The sequence below is a fragment of the Brienomyrus brachyistius genome, chromosome 18 (assembly GCF_023856365.1).
Source record: "Brienomyrus brachyistius isolate T26 chromosome 18, BBRACH_0.4, whole genome shotgun sequence".
Taxonomy (NCBI): domain Eukaryota; kingdom Metazoa; phylum Chordata; class Actinopteri; order Osteoglossiformes; family Mormyridae; genus Brienomyrus; species Brienomyrus brachyistius.
This window is the reverse complement of record NC_064550.1, coordinates 17,406,129-17,425,646: the sequence shown is the minus strand read 5'-3', so window position 1 is coordinate 17,425,646 and position 19,518 is coordinate 17,406,129. Positions and strand designations below refer to the sequence as shown.

Below are 19,518 nucleotides of genomic sequence, written 5' to 3'. Positions count from 1 at the left end.
TAATAAGGCTCAAACAATAACAGAATAAATAACCGAGTAAATCTTAGTCTTCCAACTTCGCGCCGACTCTGGAGTTAATAGAAGAGACAACGGTGCCCTCTAGTGTTTAACAAATGCCAGTGGCGTCATTTTTGATTAAGGATGAAATACTGCCACCTAGTGTCAGACCTATAACAAACATCACCAACACGTTTACGATGTAAAATGTGGGCCTCGAAATTCTGTGGCTATGCACTTGGCGGGGTAAGATTAGCCAGCAGTAAGAAACGAAGCAACGGCCAGGACCCACTGAACAAAATCAGTGACTGACAGCGGACGCCAAGTTCATTCACATCCATTTAAAGGCCAAGATCTAGGACCAGGAATTATCACATCGTCATTCAGCAGCCAGGGTCAATTACTTGCATGTTGACATTTTAGTCCGCAGACTTAAGACTCTGAAGACAGAATTAACGTCTCTCACTCTTGCAGTGTGCATTATTAACTCAAACATAAAAAAAACACTACCCAAGACCATGGATTACAAGTACATTTGGTAAAAGGGTTAACAATAGTCATTTGAAAACAAGATGCTTAGCCAACTCACACTGAAAACAAGCTTGGGAAATGTGAAAAGTACAAGTGTTTATGCATTATGGGCCACTTTTTAAAAGCGGTTTACTGGGGGAACATGAGCCCAAAAGCTTACAAAGAGCATCTTAGAGGGGTACTCATTAGTCAGCTACTCTACAGTGGTTCCATTGGTTGGTGTTGTGGTTGACTTGGAGGACAGTCACTCAGCGATGCCTATAACACCACAGGCGAGGCGCCCGCCTGCATTGCCCGTCTTCAGGCTCTCATCATCACCCCCCTTTCCCAGGTCATCAGTCTTCTCATGAATCTGCAACAAAAGGGAGGGGGGACATTTTACTGCACCCGTCTAACAAGAGGCGTTCCAATGCACACGATTGACCATACTTGCGTTCTCGTGTACCAGTTTTGCGTCATCTCCCACAGTGCCAATACTTAGAAAAGGATGGAAGACGGTAAAAACCCCTGCACGTCATCTTGGCCCCGCCCCAAATAAAGGACACATCGGCTGCATCCAAGCCAAACAAAAACAATCCCATAATGCACCGAGTCTCAAGTTCTTTCTTGGGAGACAGCAAGACATGGTCTTGGTGAGAACTACAATCTTTGCGTTCGTGATATTGAGAAACACCCACAGGCAACCAGGAATGAGGGGGGTTAAAGGAAGATTTCTCTCACCACCATTGTCCGGCCAATAATAGAGCGTTGTCCAGTCAGGCTTATGACGTTGTCCGTAATGTCAATTTTGGCTACGTTACCTTCAGCAGTCACGTTTCCTAGGTCACCAACATGCCTAGGAGGAAGGAGAAAAAAGAAAAAAAAAGGTTAGATACCTAAACCAGATCCTTTAGCATAAAAGGAGAACAGTAGTCAGAGTGCATGTGACTGGTATGTGCTACTGAAGAGCTTGCAGCAATATCGGGCTAGTCTTGCACTAATTCGTGACTACCTTCAAGTAGATAGGTGGGGTACAGCAGGGTAACAAAGCAGTGATGACAAAGCAAGACTGAACAAATTGTTCTTGCTCAAATTAATCTCGTACCAGCCCAACTGATGACTTCCCAGAAAAATGTTTCGTAAATTGCAAGCGCAATTTATAAATCCTTTGATACCAATTTCTTCTGTTTAGACATTTCTTTGCAGGGGAATTTTCCAGACTGTCTTTAAACAATTCACAGAACTAAGTCGACTTCAAAATTGAAGTGAAATAACGTTGCTGGAAGAATTGCTCCAATCCAGTGCAATGTGACCAATGACATGTTGTAGAATAGAGGGTCCATTATAAGGGACACAAGATCAACCTCGCCCGTTAGCCCACCACACCTAAGATTTTGCACATTACCGTTAAAAGCATTTTAAACTGAACGAATCAGAAGGAATTCCAAAAAAGCATGAAAGAGGGAGGAACAAGCATTCAGGAAGAGCACAAAGCAAAGCTGGAGCACCTCCCATCCACATCGAATGGCCCAATCCACCTCAGCTGGTTGGAACATTCTTACACAATTCACTAAAGTCCATTTTGAGAGTCAGGCTGTGAAACATATAGGACCTTTCACACAAGAGCATAAATGGGCAAACCGATTTAAACGTCTTGTTCAAGTTTCACACTGGACGTGTACTCTAATAACCAATTCCAGGTTAAGCATTTCCAAACGCTAATGTCAACGGATGTTTCATTAGAATAACCGCATATCTGGTTAATCCATTTCATTGGTTCAAACCCCAGTAGAAGTCACACGTCTGTGGGCCCTTCAGCAAGGCACTTAACCATCAGCATCATGGGTGCTGCAACCCCCAAGGTTCTCTCTCACCTGCATGTGTGTGTGTCTCATTGAAGAGCAAGATGGGGGAGGCACAACATTAATCCCCATGTTAAAATTCAACGTACCATTATTCTAGTCAATCTTGAAAGTCGCAATAGCACCTAGAACTCTTAATATCCCATGCAATATACTAAAATTCATTTGTAAATGGCCCACACAGTGACTACACAGTTACAAATTCCAGATCATTCCTCAGCAGTTACCAGAAAATTCTCTCCTGCTCGCCAGCGAGTGAAAAGCAATGGATCATTCAAAAACGTGGAACGGTGCCCTCGGAGGCCTCAAATGGATCACGGGAATGTCTGCTTCACCTGATTTCATCAGTTGGTCCCCCATGAGTCTTGCTGAATGGGTTGAAGTGAGGGCCAGCGCTCATGCAGCCTGGGAGGCCACAAGAAAGACACACTAAGGCACAGTACTGAAGCAGAGGGAAACCAACATGCAGCTGGAATAATGGGGAAGTGCATGATAACAGCCATATTAGACTTGAGTACGCAAGTGCTGAAAGTGTTCAGCTAACCGACAATTTTCCTTAAAGCTTCTTCCCAACTCATTACTGTTACAGATTAAGCGCAACATGCAAATTATAGGTTCTCCTCAAGTGCAAGATAAAAAGTACACAACCGCCCCAAGCAAAGGCCAAGGCTAACCACAGTTCTCACCGTTAGTGTTATCTCCGAAGGTGTGGACGTGAAAGCCGTGCAGACCCGCTGTTAGGCCCTTGATCTCGCCCGTCACCTTCACAGGAGCAGAGTCATCCTGCGAAAGTCATATTTCACACCACATCCTCTCGTTACAAACTCAAGTTTATCACAGGAAGTGAACCAACTACAGGTAAACATATACAAGTGAAGGCGTTTCAAAGAATTACGTAACCAGCGTAAACACAATGCAACGTGCACAGTGGAGCTTTCGCCAGTTTCTATACATGTATACTTGCTCATGATTTGGTGAAAACTGGGCGTGTACATGACTGAACCTAAGAATTTTAACAGCAACGCCTAGCCCTCAAATGCAAGCTGCAGGTGGAAAATGCGCAACGAAAGCGGCTCTCCAAGGGAGCAGATAGGAAGTAAATGTTAAGCAACGGATCCTCGGTCAGAGGAACGTCACCCCACGAGTGAGACGAAACTGGCTCTCACTTTGCAAACGAATTGCATAATTTACTCACATTAGTCTGCACAATGGCAGCTAATACAACTGGAAATATATACAAGTGTGCAAACGAGGCTATGCGCGGAACGTAAATACTACATGGGCCTGTACTGCGAAGCGGGGTTACTGGCTTATCTGACAAGTTATCCCCATAACCCAGTAACCCCGCTTCGCAGTACAGGCCACATATACCAACAGACAATTATGCTGAGTCACTGTGAATTCTGCATACGAACACAAACTATGCTGTAGGCGTAGGCAGCATGCATGATAACTAACGTTTTTTTTAATGCTTTGAAACGCGTATGAGGATTGGCATGCATATTTAACTACCTGTTGCGCAGTCAAAGTCATCTGTCTATTGGCGTCCCAGCCGCATGACGGATTTCATGACCGCATAAATGCAGGAAGCCTCATGTTCATAGCCAGTATCGCGAAAAATGCGGACTTAAGACCGTCGTTACACAGGAGAAAAAGCGCGTCCATGCACGGCCCAATGCGACTCGGCGGGCCAGTTTACGAGCAAGCCGGACAAGTGTCTGTGCAGAAGCAATCACAGTATGCGATTTAAACCCGCTTTGCACCATTTACACGCGCGTTACTTGAAAACGCTGCTTGCATTAAAAAAACCGAGCATTTTCAGCGTGAATCAGAATATTCATAAGTTACCAGAAGTCCTGAAACTAAACTACACTGGGGACAAATCGACGCGCATTGACGATTGATGAAGGGAACACTAAATACACGTAAAGTTAAAGTATTGAACTTGATGGCAGTACCGAGGGAAAGAAGTGGCAGTACGTTAGGCCTCACAAGAGAAACGCAACAGAGCATCCAGCGAAAATTCCAACTACAGCAAACAACTTAAAAATTAACGAGCCATTACGTTACCTGCTGCTCAAAAAACACAGTTCCGACAACATCCCCAGAACCCTTAAGAACGCAAACAGCCTTCAGTGCCATCACTTCTAACAGTTCACTGCTACAACGCAAGCGAAAACACTACACTGCAGAAGCGCAGCAGTATAAATAACCAGCGGACTGGCTGAATATCCCCTCAGCCAATTAGCGGTGAGCAAAGTGGACGCCTCCCTCTCTACGCATGCCCAGTCCCTCGCTTCCGAGTCAAGATATTATCGCGCATGCTCAGTCGGTGCCATGTTGCGGTCGCAGGTGTTTCCGCATCTGATTGAGTTTGGGTAATGTATTCAAATATGGCTAAGTACCAGGTAAACCGCAGACTCACAGCCAGGCCTGTCAGCTCCGGCAATACCCAGAGAGATAGATAGTGCATGATGTGTTCAGCTTCGTAGGCAGGTGGATATGTTACAAAAGGTTGCACGCGTGAACTAGATAGATAGATAGAGATACTACGCTTCTTGGTGAACGACTCAACCGCCCTTGAAGATATTCTGCCCTACGTCTAAGAGTCACGTGAACGACGATAAGTATGGTGATCGTTACTTCAAGTCTGTATGAGTTGCTCATAATGCGTTTTTTGTGTACGCGCATCCTGCCAGGACAAGCACCCTGACCAGGTTCCCCGTGTCGTCTGCCCGTCAAGCATCCGCCGAAACCCTGTTCTGAATAAGCGGGTGGAAGAAAAATGTAAGATATTCTGTGGCCTACCAAATTAGACATACTAAATAATGTAAGTTAACTGTTATAAAGAAACGATAGACACAAAATCGGTACGAAAATAGTTTATTAAAAACAAATCCCTAAAGCTCAAATTTTGGAGGAGATTTAATTTCATGTTTTTCTTTATTAACTTAAAAATTATAGAAACATCTCATTTCCTATGTGTTGTAAACATTTAAAGTTAAAAAACTTTACTGCAAAAGGGCCTTTTGTTTGTTTTCTTTGTGTCATTTGGATTCTATTTCTTCAAAACACAAAGGGGTTTGACCAAAGCTTCCCCCTGAAAACTACAAATAGCTGCTGAGCCGCAGAAGCATATTTACAGCATAATTCTTTGTTGGTTTCTTTTTCGTTTGTTTTTCTTATGACATTCAAACTCAAAAATGGGACGTTTACAGGGCAGCGCTCCACGTGCCGAGATATTCACGGTTAGATATATAGTTTCTTTAATTTGTACGTGTGAAGCACGTCTATTTTAACTCTAGGAATCCGTCTCCTGGGCTTTATCTGCAGGTTTTGTCCCTGCTGAGGGCTCTGAGCCTGCGGGCTCCGCAGTCACTTCTGAGGGCTGGGCCGGCAGCTGTGGTACTGGTTCCTGCTGGGTTAGTTCTTTAACAGAGTCTGCAGCGGGCTCGGTGCCGTCAGTGTCACGGTACCGGTCGGCAGCATCTGCCTCGTCGGCCTTGTCCCGCCGGTCATCCCTGTCCCAGCGTGTGCTCCTCTCCCTTGTCCCAGGTTCACGGTCCCTGTGGCCGCTGGTGCGCCGCCCCCGCTCCTCCGGTTCCCGGGCACGCTCTGGTTCCGGGCTCCGTCCCCAGTCCCGGCGTTCCCGGTCCCAGCCTCCCCGCCGCTCAAATTCCTCATGCCGGTTCCCGAAGCGTTCCCGCCCCTCAGGCTGCTCCCCACCACGCCCCTCACTCCCACCGGTGTAAGGTGGTCGTCGCCCCCCAAACCGTTCCTGATCCCTGTCCCGTCCGAAACCAGGCCGCTCATTTCTGAAGGGCCTGCCCTCTCGTTCATCAGGCCCCTCTGGGCCCCTAGGGCCACCGGGCCTTAGGAAAGGGGGCCCGTGTGGGGAGAAAGGTCCCCTGATAGGGTGAGGCGGCGGCATCCCAAAACCTCCTGGTGGAGGTTCTCGATGCATCATCTGAGGGGGGCCCCTGTGCATCATCTGGGGAGGCATGGGGGGCATGTTGGGGCGAGGTGGGTGGAGGGGAAAGCGCTGCATGTGTGGGGGTGGTACTCCTGGGGGGCGCTGCAGGGGTATCATGCCAGGCCGGGCACCCAGAAGACCCCCCGAGGGTGGACCTCCTGGAGGAGCACCCACTTGATTCCCTATAACAAAGAGAGATTGCCCACTTATCAACAGCATGTTTTGGGCACCATACAACGAAATAGGGAAAAAAATAGGGGAAAAAGAACTGGTATGGGTATTTACAGCGCGACTGTGCCCAAGGAGAGACAAGGAGGTACCCACCCATTCCGGCCATCTGCTGGGGCATGCCCCCCTGGCTCAGCCCCGGCACAGAACCATGCGCAGCTTCACCACTGTTCCTTGCCCCTGGATCGTTGGACGGGTTGGATGGGTCGTCTGAGCTACCAGGCACAGTCGCTGCATATGGAACAACACACATTTAAATTCAGTTAAAAGCAAAATATCAGGAAATAAAGACACCAGGTAAATCACCCTGAGTCAGGATCGGAAAGATGTGCCCGTTTGCTTACATGAGGGCATGTTCACGGCAGGTGGGGGGGGTCCTGAAGATCCCATTGGGGGCATGGCATTGGGCGGGAGAAAGCCTGAAAGAGAAGACGACTGATCAACATTTGACTACCGCCTTGGGTCTAGTTATCAACCAGACTAATTCCATACCCTTGAGAAACACCACTGTACCCAGGAATATTGGCAGGTCAGGTACCTGGAGGCATCTGCATAGGGTTGAATCCTGGTCGCATAAAGGGGGGAGGGGGCGGCGGTGGCACCCCAGGAGGAAAGGCGGGGGGTGGCAGCCCCATGTGTGTTGGGAAAGCTGGGGGCTGAAGGCCACCAACGGTTCCCATGGGCTGAGCACCGGGGGGCACCTGCGTGACAGAGACGTACGTTGACTGACAATCACGTTTAGTTTTATGTTGCTTATTTCCGGTCCCTGAAAATTAAAAATGGCCCTGGAGTGTCAGTGGGGGTGGGTCCTCTTCATGAGTATGTAAGCTGCTGCATGTCTTTTTATTGGCCCACTGTAATGAGACGACCAAACAAGCAACCAAAATGCACACCAGGACCAAACAGTATACAGTACTTCAGAAATTAGCCCGCATTTACACAAGTCTGGCACAGGGAAAACGGTTTTATTGCACAACCCCCTATCCTCAGTGTCCAGTGTAGCAGAGGGGGGTTTAAGCCCTGAAAATGATTATCAGACTTAACACAGTACTGCAAACAAAATCTCGGTAGATGACATCAAAAACTTCAGTGAAACTGGAGAAAGTTCAGAATAAACTTCCAAGCTGAACAGGGGAGGCAGGTTTCTCAGATTCATTCAAATGAACACTTGAAAGAGCCTAAACACATCCTCTCCTTCACATCCAAATGGACGGCGTTTCTTCATGCCGTTCTGCAAATCAGTTTGGAAAAGCTTCAACCTTAGTTATAGCAAATGACAAATCTGTTACCTGTTTAATAATTAAGCGCGCCACGACCTGTGAACCATACAAGCCCCTCCAGACATCACACTTTTCTCCATTTATGCATGGTGCATCCTCCAGACAATGGCAGGGCCGCTCTCCTGGAACTATAGCTTGTCACACTTACCTCTACACAGTCAGAATGATGTGTGCAGCAGTTAGTGAACAGTGGTGAGTGTAGCATGCCCTTACCTGGCAAGTATGATCTGAAATTACCAGCTCACAACCATTTCACCCACAGCAGATGCAGGGTTTCGCTCATTCTTTAACAAAGTTCCACACACTTTAATCTACTTCTTATTGTGCCATCAACAGGGTCAAAACAAAACCAATCTGTTTCTTTTAACACGTTCCTATCGTGTAACATATGATGTTGCATGAGCTCTTCCCTGAAGCACATCCCATGTATCTTCTCAAACAGCTGTTCCTGAGAAAGGTGTCATTTCTATGGAGACCCTACTCAGACGTCAGCACCAGCATGCCTGCTTCCCTGCCTGTCATGGTTTTCTGACAGCTTGCTTTCAGAATGAATGGGGTCCTGCTGTTAAGAGGACACTGCAAGCTGACAGTCTAGAGTGTCCTGGTTCAGCCCCCAGTGCCATTACCATGGACCACACCCTGCCTAAAGATGCAGATAGAAGGGTGATTATCCCAGGGGACATTTCTGCTAAAATCACAAGTTTAGAACCATCAGGTGGTGGGCAGTGTATGCTGAACAATATCTACCATAGGGTTTTGCACATCTGGTGTGTCCTTTCCCCCACTCCATGCCTCATTTTAGACTTTGAACACACAGACAGCCCCCCCCACTCCAGACACTTTACCCATTTTCATATGGTATGTAGAATTTCTCTTCAATTGTTTTATTTCATTCATTGTCTGGTGTGACATCTGATGCAAAGCTTTAGCAGTTTAGCATTTTCCCTAGAAATCATTGACTACATCCCTCCAACTGTTTGTCCATGAGTGAACTTTGGCAAGACTGAAATAAAACTCCACTTTAACTCACCTCTTCAAAGCCCGTACGTCCTGTACTTTGACCACATCACCAAGCTACAAACTTTGAAATATGCCCTCTGTTCATCTCAACCTGTAATCTGACATGATCTATGATCTTAAACACAGCTCCTGCAAACCATTTTGTGGCCCAAATAATTATAGAACGTAAGCTTATTCTGATATTAAATGGCAGTGCTGGATTTCCAGCTGGCAGTCACTCTGTGACCAGAAATGTTACCATACAAACTATGTATGACAAAAGACACTGTTGACCCAATAGTTGCATAGATACCCATTTTCCTAAGGCCTGATTTTTCAAAAACATTTCAGTTGCATAAGACTTGGAAAGCAGGATGAGAATATTTCAGTTCCATAATACGTTTTTAAAAATTGTCTGATCTGTACTAGTTGCAGTGATTAACAAATCTTTAAAGGCAGTTTTTAAAAACTTGTTACCATGATATACTTACATATTCCAAAGAGTATTTTTTATTTAAGATTTCAGTGCCATAAATTTCTGTCTATTTTTTTTCATATCCACAAAAATCCAGATGACCTCTCCATCCTTGTAAGTCTTCTGGGATTAAAGCAGTTTTCCTGAGAGCCTTGAGGAATTCACTGTATGACTGAGTATTAAAATCCCTCTTAACGCTACCATGTAGACTCCAGATGTAACGACTATGTCCCCACGGAGAGGTATGAGCACCACTATTAACACCTATAAACACAGTTTATTAATAAATACTCTGGGGGGGGGGGGGGGAGAGACACCATAATCCACAGGACGTACAGTTCCCATGAACACCACAGGTCTGGGTTGAGAACTCTGCACAAAAGACATGGTGTGAGATATTCAAAGAGGCCGTGTGCTTGTGTTTTCAAACTGCAACGCAGACGAAACAGATTAAACACACAACACCAAGGGCTAAAGGTGCCAAAATCAAATGAGAGCACATTTCTTACAGCACATGAATCAGACACCCGAGGAATCGTATTTCCCTGCAAAAGAAAAAAATATACTGTTTATTAGTTGAGGCCCAGCGTAACGTGAGGTGGTGAGGGCGCTTCCTCTTCCACCTGGACCACCTTTAGTCTGGGGGGCTTTACCTGTACGGAGGCAGCCACTGGGTTTTCATCGGCTTGCGGGGGCTCGGAGCGGCCGTTCTGCGACACCTCGTCCGGCTTCTCCAGGTCATTCTGGACTCCCTTCCACTCTGTGGGATGATCCCAGCACATGGAGTCACACCGAAGCACGGGAATGGCGGCGAGGGAGCAAGCCACAATCAGAAAAGAGGCACTGCTCCTTTACTACTGGCCGTCCTGACACCAGAAGGGTGAAAATGACATCATTATGTCTGAGAAATGCAGTGACCTCAAGAACTACTGGTCTGGTCAGGTGAGATGAGGTGGGGGAGCATGCACAGGTACAGCGCTGTTGCAGTGCCCACCAAGGTATGATAAATATGGGATGGCACACTTGGCAAAACAGGCTGTCACAGCCTCCTCTTGATCGTTCATTCGAAAAAAAATCTGACTGTTAATTGAAGTACAACAAAAGAAAAAAACATCTCAAATATGTGTGCCACATTTATTGCCATTATTAAATACCTGAAGTATGCACCCTATTCCAAGATAACAGTTTTGGGACTTTGAGTCTCCAGTAATGCTTAATGAGGAAGGAGAACACATGGCAGGGGTTCCGAGACCATTCATCCGTACAGAACCTCTCCAGATCCTTCACGTTTCAAGGCCCTCGCTTGTGGACTCTCCTCTTCAGCTCATCCCACAAGTATTCAATGGCGTTTAGGTCCGGGGGCTACGATGGTCATGATCACACTTTGATTTTGTGGTCAACATTTGTCAGATAAATTTCAGATGTGTTCTGGATCATTTTCCTGTTGGAAAACTCAACCAGAACCAAGTTCAAGCTTCCTGCCAGAGGAAGTCAAGTTTTGATGCAATGCCTGCTGATACTTGGTGGAGTCCATGATACCATGGTTCTAAGAAGTTCTCCAGGATCTTGGAAAGAAAAACAGCCCCACAACATCCAAGGCCAACCACAACTACTCGCAGCGTAAATTAGGCACTTTTCTGTATGCCAATAGCTCTGTATACACCGAAAATGGCTCAGGTTTTTGTTGCTAAGTAGTGATGCACGATATATTGGTTTGCATATCAGTACTGGCCAGCGTGCATAAAAAAAATCAAAACATCAGCATTGGTCCGAATTGTAAATCTTGGTATACACTGCCAACCAAATTTTAGACTTTAATCAATATACAAAGTTAGAAGAGTGTCTTTCCCATCTGCTGATGCTGATATTTTTACAAGCGCCAATTTACTTTAAAATTGCTAGAGATACACTATGTAGTCACAGTGGACCAGCAGGTGTTATACAGGTTTGTGTTTATGACCTATAGCCTTTTCAATATAGTACGGTACTAGTTAGCTACTAATATAGTAGCAAGGCCATGCCCCCCCCCCCAGATCTTCAGTTCAGACATATTACAAATTAGACTAAAGGTCAAAGTTCGAAATGACTGTAGTGCCCATCTTTTTTCCGCATGCATTTGTTTACTGGGTACTGTTCACCTACAGTCTCTTCCAGTCTGAGGACTGGGACACACTGCTCCTCTTGCATATGACATTTTGCCTACTACATACTACATAGCAAACAAGTATGCAATTCTGGACACACCCTAAGGAAATGTAGCCTGTGCGCCACCTCATATTTATAGCCTAGTGAGTCATAGCCAAATACTTAAGTGTTTCTAATACTCAGATGAACTTAGAAATGTGAAAGTATGAGTAGGAACATACTTCAGTTTGATTTTATGTGGCTTTCTAGGGTGCCAATAATTGTGGCGTACATATTTGAGAATTTTTTTTGTTTACTTCAGCAGAAATTTTTTATATTGTGAATGAAAGATCAAGAGGATGAACAAGAAAGACCTCCTAACATCTCATTTTGCTTTTTCGCTTTTATTTAGCAAGCGAGCCAATAATTGTGCAGGGTGCTGCAGCAGAAGGCAGCAGGGGGCGACCAGCGGGACAGATACCTGGGCAGAGCGTCTCTCCATCCAGCATGCCCCCCTGGCAGAAGCTGTCCAGGTCCTCCAGCTTCACTTTACTCCAAGGTATGTAGGTGACCCCCAGTTCCACATCCCAATACTGCTTATACTCTGGTTTAATGCCTTTGTTCAGGGCCCACGCAATCTGGCAAAATGGACACCGGGATCGGAGGATGAGTAGGCAGGAATGTAGATGTCAAAGGAAACACACACGGGCTGATCTGAGCATAGAATCCTGTTACACCATAGACAGCAATGTCCCATCGTGCAAAGTACTGGAACTAGAATTGAATGTACAAGCAACTGTCGCCACCTGCTGGCCGATTGCATCCCTGCACTGACACAGTGACACACTGGCCCCCTACCTTAATGGCTTTCTGGTTTACTTTGAAGGAACCCCTGCTGAGCTTCTGTAGGGCCCGGAAGGCGTCCTGTCTGTGGACCATGACGATGTACGCACAGCCCCGTGGAGGAATCATCTAGAGGGACAAAAGGTGGGGATGCGTATTAGCAATCACACTCACCTCAGCAGACCCATTAGTAGCTACCAATGTGTTCTGGAGTTAATTCGGGTTATGGTTAAGCTCATTTTGGCATTCGGTGTCTTTAAGGGGACACCTGACCAAATTTAACCAGGGGAAGCCAGCCCCCCCCCCCGGCACATGCTCCACTCACGTTGATGGACTCGATCTGTCCAAACTCCTCCAGCAGACAGGCCACATCCTGCTGCTGAGTGCGCTTGTCCAGCTGGCCAACCCACAGTGTGGTACTGCACACTGTGAAAAGGGGGGGGGGGGGGTATTAAATCACAAGGGGGACACCAGAGTCCTTTCAGAAGGAACGAATGGCCGCTTCCGAATCAAATTAAGTGGGAAATAAAACGACGAAATGTTGAGCTGACACACCGCTGAGCGTCTCGTTCTTGGTGTGGGGCAACCCCTTAAGCCGCCGCTCCCTCTCCCTCTCTCGCTCCCTCCTTTCCTGGGACCGGGAGCGTGGCGAGTGGCGCCGGCGGTCCCTGGACCGCGAGCGGGAGCGACGGTGCCGCGACCTGCGATTCCGCGAATTGGACCGCGATCGCCGTCTCTTTGGCGACCTGCACCCAGGGCGGAAGAGGGGTATCGGTGACCTCTGGCCATGACGTTCGACTAAACGACATTAGGTGTTTTTAAGTTGTTACCTGGAGCCTGAGTGGGACCTCGACCTTCTCCCGTCAGGTCGATGCTTTCCCTCCATCTGCGGGGGGTCTATATCCATGGAAACATCCTGAAAAAAGGGAGACAAGGAAAGGAAGACCAACAATTAATACACTTCTGCTTCGTGCCTGCGACAGTGACATACAGCGATCAGCAAATGCCCATCACTGGAGGACCAGGGCCATCAGATAAGCAAAGGCCCAGACAGAGACAACTCTGTACTCACACAGGCTTAGTGCCCTAGGGCTCCTTTGGGTATGGTAAAAGAGAAATGCTTTAGAGAGCTCCAGTTGAGGGAAGCCCCAGGGTTGGTGGAAGGCAGATACCTGCATCTGATGGACCATGTGCTGGCCGTAGGCCTCGTTTTGTGGAGCGTACACCCCGGGAAAGCCCGGCGGTAAGCCAGAGCCAACCGGCATCTGCTGTGGAAGGAGAGGGTGGCTCATCTGTGGCATCATCCCTGGGTAGGCCTGGGGGTGCATGAGACCAAAGTTCTGGAGCTGGCCGTTTGGAGGAAGGGCGGCCTGCTGGAGAAGAGGGCAGCAGTGAGGGTTGGGCAGCACATCCATGCAGGAGAAGGCAGGGCTTCTCAGAGTGGCAGGGTTGAGCTTTACCTGGTGTGCGGGGTCTTGCGGCATCCCCAGCACCGGGCCCTGGAAATGTTCCATCTGTGAGGTCTGCGTGCGGATTTGAGTGTATGCGGCTTGCTGTATGTTCTCGTGAAAACCACTGCGGTGGTCGGAAAAACACTGGTTAAAGACATGGCCAGCCCAAGCACCTTTGAATTATTGGTAAACTCAGGTAGATGCAACAACGTTTTAAACTAATTTATATGCAGATTAACAGTAATCATGTGTGGCACAACTAAAGGACAACCCACATAAAATAATTCACAGACAGTTCTTAGCTCTTATGAAGGAGATGCTCACAAGGGGGGCATGGTCGGGACAGTGGTTGTCGTCATCGCTGTTACCACTGCCGTCACGGCTGTCGTCTCCTCCTTCTTGGTGTCCTCAACACCATCGGGTTCGTCGTCATAGTCAAATCGGTCCAAGAGCTTCTGAAGGGAGCGAAAGCAAATCAGTAAGCCACATGAAAAGTCACCCAAAACAGTGTTTCTCAGCCGAGTCCTCGGGGAGGACTCTGTACAAGGCCCGGGTTGAGAAAACTGGCCTAGAATGATCCAGAAGAGCCCCAGATTTAACCCCCAGACGAGACCGAACACACTCCAACGGACTCATTATCCACAAAGGTAAACATCACACACGTAGAGGCACCCCAAGGAACCACTCTGGCTCCACCTTATCAAAAGCAGCCTTCTGTTCCATGGGCTGGGCAGCGATCGGGGCGAGCAGGGGGTTCTGGATGTGGGGCGCTAGCTGCGCCCCCTGCAGCTGGGCCATGAGACTGTTATCCAGGGCCGGAGACTGGTTTTTGCCTGGCTGCTGGAACGTCTGCAGCATCTGCTGGAGCTGAAGGGCAAAGGAGGCGCGGCATTAGCGAGATGTGGGGGTGGACAGCTCTGCTGTTAAAGTGACCAGGGGCAGCTCAGTGTCCTTCTCCACACACAGCTCCAGAAACGCAGTGAACATGCGCTACGGCATTCCCCCCGAGAAGGATGAACATCGCATCAAGCGAGCACAGACAGCTAACTGAATTACACACTATCCTGCTGCATTAGTTAGCCAATTTAATGCCAGTCGTGTATGTTTTTTTAATTTTCTAAACCTTGACCAAGGAAATCATGCATTTGTGCAAATGGCAAATAAAGTTTCAATTCAATTTAATACATACTTCTTTCAAAATGTTGGGATAGCAGCAGACTATGGACACTCAAGAAAATCATCACGATTATTTTGGTCAATACTGAGATCACGATTACTCATAGACTGTGGAAGTATCATGCATTTACTGAACTTTGGGGGGGGGGGGAAGTATCTGTGCATTTCCTTGAACTCTAAATATAATTTAACTGAGAACCAAACAATTACAAATTACAAGTAATTGCCCAGCCAAGTTTTCTGTACAGTAATTCTCAGCTTAATTGCGGGTAAAAAGTGTAGTTCCTTCAAACGTACACAGGATGAAAAATCTGAAGGGGTGAAGATCTGAATCTGACACAGCTACAGCAGTTTGAGTGAATGTGGGTGGGGGGCACTGCCAGCCACATGGGTCACCATGGCGACCAGCCCACATGGCGGCCTCACCTGCTGGCCCTGTGAGGACTGGAAGAGCTGGGCGACAGCCGCGAAGGCGTCCGTGTTCTGCAGCTGCGGCACGGCCGCCACGATGGAGTTGGCGGTGACGGCTGGCAATGGGTCAGAGGTCACCTTCACTGGAGTTGGGGGGGACCCTGGGTGGAGAAGTGGGAAGAGAGTTTAAAAAAAAAAACAGAAGGAAGGAATGGAGAGGAAAAACAAAAGGAGAGAAAAGGTGAGACAGGCAGAGGAAATAGGGAACAGTGAGGGACAAAAAAAAACTGGTCTATTTTTAAGCAAAAAGCTGCATCCAGTCTGCATTTGAAAGTGAACTGGAGACCCGCAGAGCCTACCTCCATCCGGGCCTTCGTGGTCCACATCTGGCACAGAGGCACTGCTGCCGGTGCCTGCAGCCATGTCCAGAAGGGGTTGGATGATCTCGATCTTGAACACGCCATTCTTCTGCCACAGGTTCAGTACCCGCACGATCTTACTCTGGGAAACGAACAGGGCGAACATCGCTGAGCAAGATGGCGTCGTCCAGGTGGTGCAGATGAAATGGCACGACAACTGCTTGCAGGAAAGGAAAAACTACTTCTCCCCCCAACACTGTCCAGCCCCCACATGATCGCACTGGCAGCCTACCCTGTCTTCAGTGGGACACAAGCACAGATTCTCAAACGTTCCTGTGATATTTTTGGTGAACCGGGGCCCAAACACGTCCTTATCAGCCCCAAACTGGTGCCGGGACTGTCGTACTATGGAATCCACCACGTAGAGACCGGGAACCTTGTACTCCGGTTTGCACTGAAAGGTGAGTAGCAAAGTGAGGGTTTTCACCTAGCCGCAAATCAGCCTGGTGTCCTGAAAGCTGGCAGATCAGAACTCTTCTGCTACACCTTCTAATACAATACATACCATGAACTGCATTTGTAAATCACTAAATCGTGTCAATAGGTAAAACCTTAAGCTCTACAGAACCAAACAATTTTAAAAAGCTTGAGAAAGCCGTTCAATTCACTGACATTGACACCTTATATCACACGGATATTAACCAGCTTTTTTCCATCATATGAAAGTGAAGTATATATAATGGAAATGTCAAAAACTCCACACACAACAATGTGCTTGTCATGTCCAGCGCAATCTCTTCTCTGAACATTGAACACAACAATCTGACTGGTGCTTTAAAATGTGGAAAAAGGCGGGGGGGGTCTCCACTTACTTTTTTGATGAACTTTTCAACTATCTGGACGACGTGCTTGTACAGCTAAAAATAGGAAAAAAATTAATTATACATGTATGTACGTAACTTCTGACTGCAAACTGCACCATTTCTCAAGGTAACGTTTATTTTCTGCTATTGCACAGGGAGGCAAACAACAAATGTTCACATGACCCACGCTTACCGGCTACTATGCTCTTACCTTGATGGCTTTTATGGCCGACTTTGTTATCGAAATCATCTTCGCCCGCGAAATGGGAGGTTTCATGTCCATTAAGGAGAATAACTGCAATAAAGAGAAGAAAGGAAAAAAGCTCAATGCCATTTGCCTCTTAACTGAATGCAGTTCTCTTCCGCACTGCCTATTTGTTCTTCCCTTCTAACCAAGGTATCAGACACTTCCTGGCTGCGAGTGTCAGAGAGGTGCCGGTAACGTAAAGCATGCTGACATCGGTCCAGGGAAGCCTTGAAGTCGAGCCTACATCCCCACAGTCACCCAGCTAAACGGGATGACTGAACCCTATCTACCCTTCATGATCCTGTATGCCGTGAGCTGAAGAGCCCATTCTAGCTCGAGGCCAAATCACAGTGAGACTACAGGTTTATTGCTACAAAACCGGCAGCCAGGTCCTACCCGGGGCTCCCACAGTGTGTGCAGAAAATGGACACGTAGGTACATAACCATGAGCTTGAGAACCTTACGCATTTGGAAGTTCTGATTCTTAGTTGCCATTTTTGGAACAGTTCCTCTACTGACGTGAGCTTGAGAGACCCCTGATTCCCACCAAACAGCAGACACCAACACCATGAGTTCATCACAATAAGATGCTGGATGTGCATGTGGGAAAATGAACACTTGACAGGACACACACACACACACAGGTCCATCAAACTGACTCGCACAACAGCTGTATTCACTTTGGATACCTCAATACTTTCCTTTAAAGAAGCATTCTACTTGACCCGTCTATGATCCAGAAATAAGCAGTTATAAGCATTTGGATCTTTAAAAACAGGACAGCTGTAAAAGTAAAGGAAACCAGCGACCCTATGAACGATTAGCCCGGCTCCGACTACGCAGATGAACAAGCGCTCTCCCATTGGACACCACAACATCCACTTCAAATCTCTTTAATGAAAACAAACTTCCCCCGCGTAGCCTTGGAGACGGCAGTCAGCCAATGGAGCAGTGGCTGCAGCAATGGCCGTAAAACATAGCTGAGATGGAAGGACGGGGGGGGGGGGGGTCCTCATGCACTGTCCTAATGCTGTGATGTCAGCAGAGTGGCACACAGCTTCTGCTTTAACTATGCCAGCACTAAAAATACAAGCAGACCACCCTGCGATCCTTTATTTGCCAATCAGGGCTTAATCCAACCCCCAATCATGAATACAGTAGGACATGCTACAAGGACACGTTCAACTGTTCACTGCCTCATACCTCTACAGGCAGGAAATATATCTAGGGGTGCATAAAACAGAGCAGAGCCACTGGATGTTCAGTCTTTAAGGTGGCCCAGGAATGCAGAAATCTGAAAACCCTCAATTAACATTAATAAACTACAGCTGCTACCTGAAAGACATAGGTTCTAATCCTGAGAAAAGGAAACCTCCATTGTTCAATTGTTACTTAAGATATATAAAGTACCCTAAACCTTTGGTCCAGTGGTTCTCAACTCGATTAGTCTCAGGGTTCCTTAGCCCAGTATTTCTTATATCTGTCCTCAGGGCCCCCCAAACATTCCACGGTTTAGCTCTCTCCCAATTCCCTGTCAGTAAGTAAACACCCCAATTCAGGGTATGAGCTGTCAGCCGGTGGGCTGTCAATATATCTCGGGTGATTTTGATTCATTTTTTTAAAACATCACACTTGCTGAAAATGGTCATGCAATGTATTTTTTGGTTGCGACCCACCAGTTGAGAAACACTGCCTTAGTCTGTACAAGTCTTTACAATTAAAGATTTTCACAGTAATGCCCAAAGACTGCATTCATCTACAGTCCCAGAATGCATCACACCTCCCAAAGCAAATCATCTGATTCACTACTATGGTCACTACCACAGAATAGCAGCATAGCTGTACACTGGATAGTTTGTTAGGCTTGACAGTCTTTGAACCAACCAGACTGCCAGCCCCTGAGCAAAACACGTGAAACCACTTGTCACTGGGGTTCGATGTTGGCTCAGCACAGTGCTTTGCCCTTAGTAGATGCAACTGTAGCTGAAACCTGTTAGAGATGTGCTTAACTTCTGCACAGTTGCAGTTCACAATATATCCCTATTTTGGCTCTTAAGGTGAAAAGAAAGTAAAGAAAAAGAAAAAAGCATCAGCTATAAAACAAGCTAATGCTGTTTGGTTTTCTCTAAATCAGGCATTTCCCCTTAGCCACTGCATGTGTGAAGTGAAAAGTGAAGTGAAGGGAAAAAAGCATTTTCGTTAGTACTGCAATGAACTTTAAAAAATTAGCACATATTGACTTGGTAAGTGATACTAGAAAAACTCACTTAAGGTTTAGTGTGGAAACATGGCTCTACCAAGTGAGTCCGGTGCAGTTTTAAACTCCTCCACTGGTTTACGCTGCCAGATTTGACAGAAGCCAAAGCTAAGTAGGTTCATCTAAAAGTACAACAACAGTGTCCGCTGAACAGCTAATACACACCCATTTAAAATTGTCTTTCACCCTGATCCCTGATGCATTACCTCCACAGTGCCACCAGGCTCCACGACAGTCCTATCTTCAAAAAAAGTAATATAGGCTCACAAACATTCCATACACTACTATCGACCATGCCAACGTGCAATAAAGTACACAGCCCAATTACTTAACATGTAAAGCAAAAATGCACAGAAAACCTAGCAGTCATACAGGCCACTACTTGGAGTCAGGGGAACCAAACTGAGAATGGAAATAGAAAACAGCTTGAAAAGTGAGAGTTTTGGCGGGTACTAGGATACAG

The 19,518-nt window shown here is 46.9% G+C and overlaps 2 protein-coding genes across 4 annotated transcripts in view; both read right to left on the bottom strand.

Moving 5' to 3' along the window:
• Positions 1 to 323: 323 nt before the first annotated feature.
• On the bottom strand, positions 324 to 4,599 carry sod1 (superoxide dismutase 1, soluble). The gene is made up of 5 exons (XM_048984552.1): positions 4,440 to 4,599; positions 3,056 to 3,152; positions 2,705 to 2,774; positions 1,249 to 1,363; positions 324 to 880 (listed from the first exon to the last, which is right to left on the bottom strand). The coding sequence occupies exons 1-5, from the start codon at positions 4,509 to 4,511 to the stop codon at positions 773 to 775; spliced, it is 462 nt and encodes a 153-aa protein (XP_048840509.1). The 5' UTR covers positions 4,512 to 4,599; the 3' UTR covers positions 324 to 772.
• Positions 4,600 to 5,236: 637 nt separating this feature from the next.
• Positions 5,237 to 19,518, bottom strand: part of scaf4a (SR-related CTD-associated factor 4a) — a 15,575-nt gene continuing 1,293 nt past the window's right edge. The window contains exons 2-20 of one of the 3 annotated variants that reach the window (XM_048984457.1): positions 16,763 to 16,846; positions 16,561 to 16,605; positions 15,981 to 16,142; positions 15,689 to 15,830; positions 15,345 to 15,490; positions 14,439 to 14,609; positions 14,067 to 14,197; positions 13,752 to 13,866; positions 13,464 to 13,661; positions 13,122 to 13,207; positions 12,847 to 13,037; positions 12,617 to 12,717; positions 12,307 to 12,420; positions 11,930 to 12,086; positions 9,978 to 10,084; positions 7,109 to 7,271; positions 6,915 to 6,989; positions 6,667 to 6,801; positions 5,237 to 6,524 (exon numbers count right to left, since the gene is read on the bottom strand). In XM_048984457.1, the coding sequence (XP_048840414.1) occupies positions 5,671 to 6,524; positions 6,667 to 6,801; positions 6,915 to 6,989; positions 7,109 to 7,271; positions 9,978 to 10,084; positions 11,930 to 12,086; positions 12,307 to 12,420; positions 12,617 to 12,717; positions 12,847 to 13,037; positions 13,122 to 13,207; positions 13,464 to 13,661; positions 13,752 to 13,866; positions 14,067 to 14,197; positions 14,439 to 14,609; positions 15,345 to 15,490; positions 15,689 to 15,830; positions 15,981 to 16,142; positions 16,561 to 16,605; positions 16,763 to 16,846 (3,177 nt within the window). In that variant the 3' untranslated portion in view covers positions 5,237 to 5,670. Of the gene's footprint in view, positions 6,525 to 6,666; positions 6,802 to 6,914; positions 6,990 to 7,108; positions 7,272 to 9,977; positions 10,085 to 11,929; positions 12,087 to 12,306; positions 12,421 to 12,616; positions 12,718 to 12,846; positions 13,038 to 13,121; positions 13,208 to 13,463; positions 13,665 to 13,751; positions 13,867 to 14,066; positions 14,198 to 14,438; positions 14,610 to 15,344; positions 15,491 to 15,688; positions 15,831 to 15,980; positions 16,143 to 16,560; positions 16,606 to 16,762; positions 16,847 to 19,518 lie in introns of all 3 variants that reach the window. The other 2 variants (XM_048984458.1, XM_048984456.1) reach the window with 2 other exon arrangements.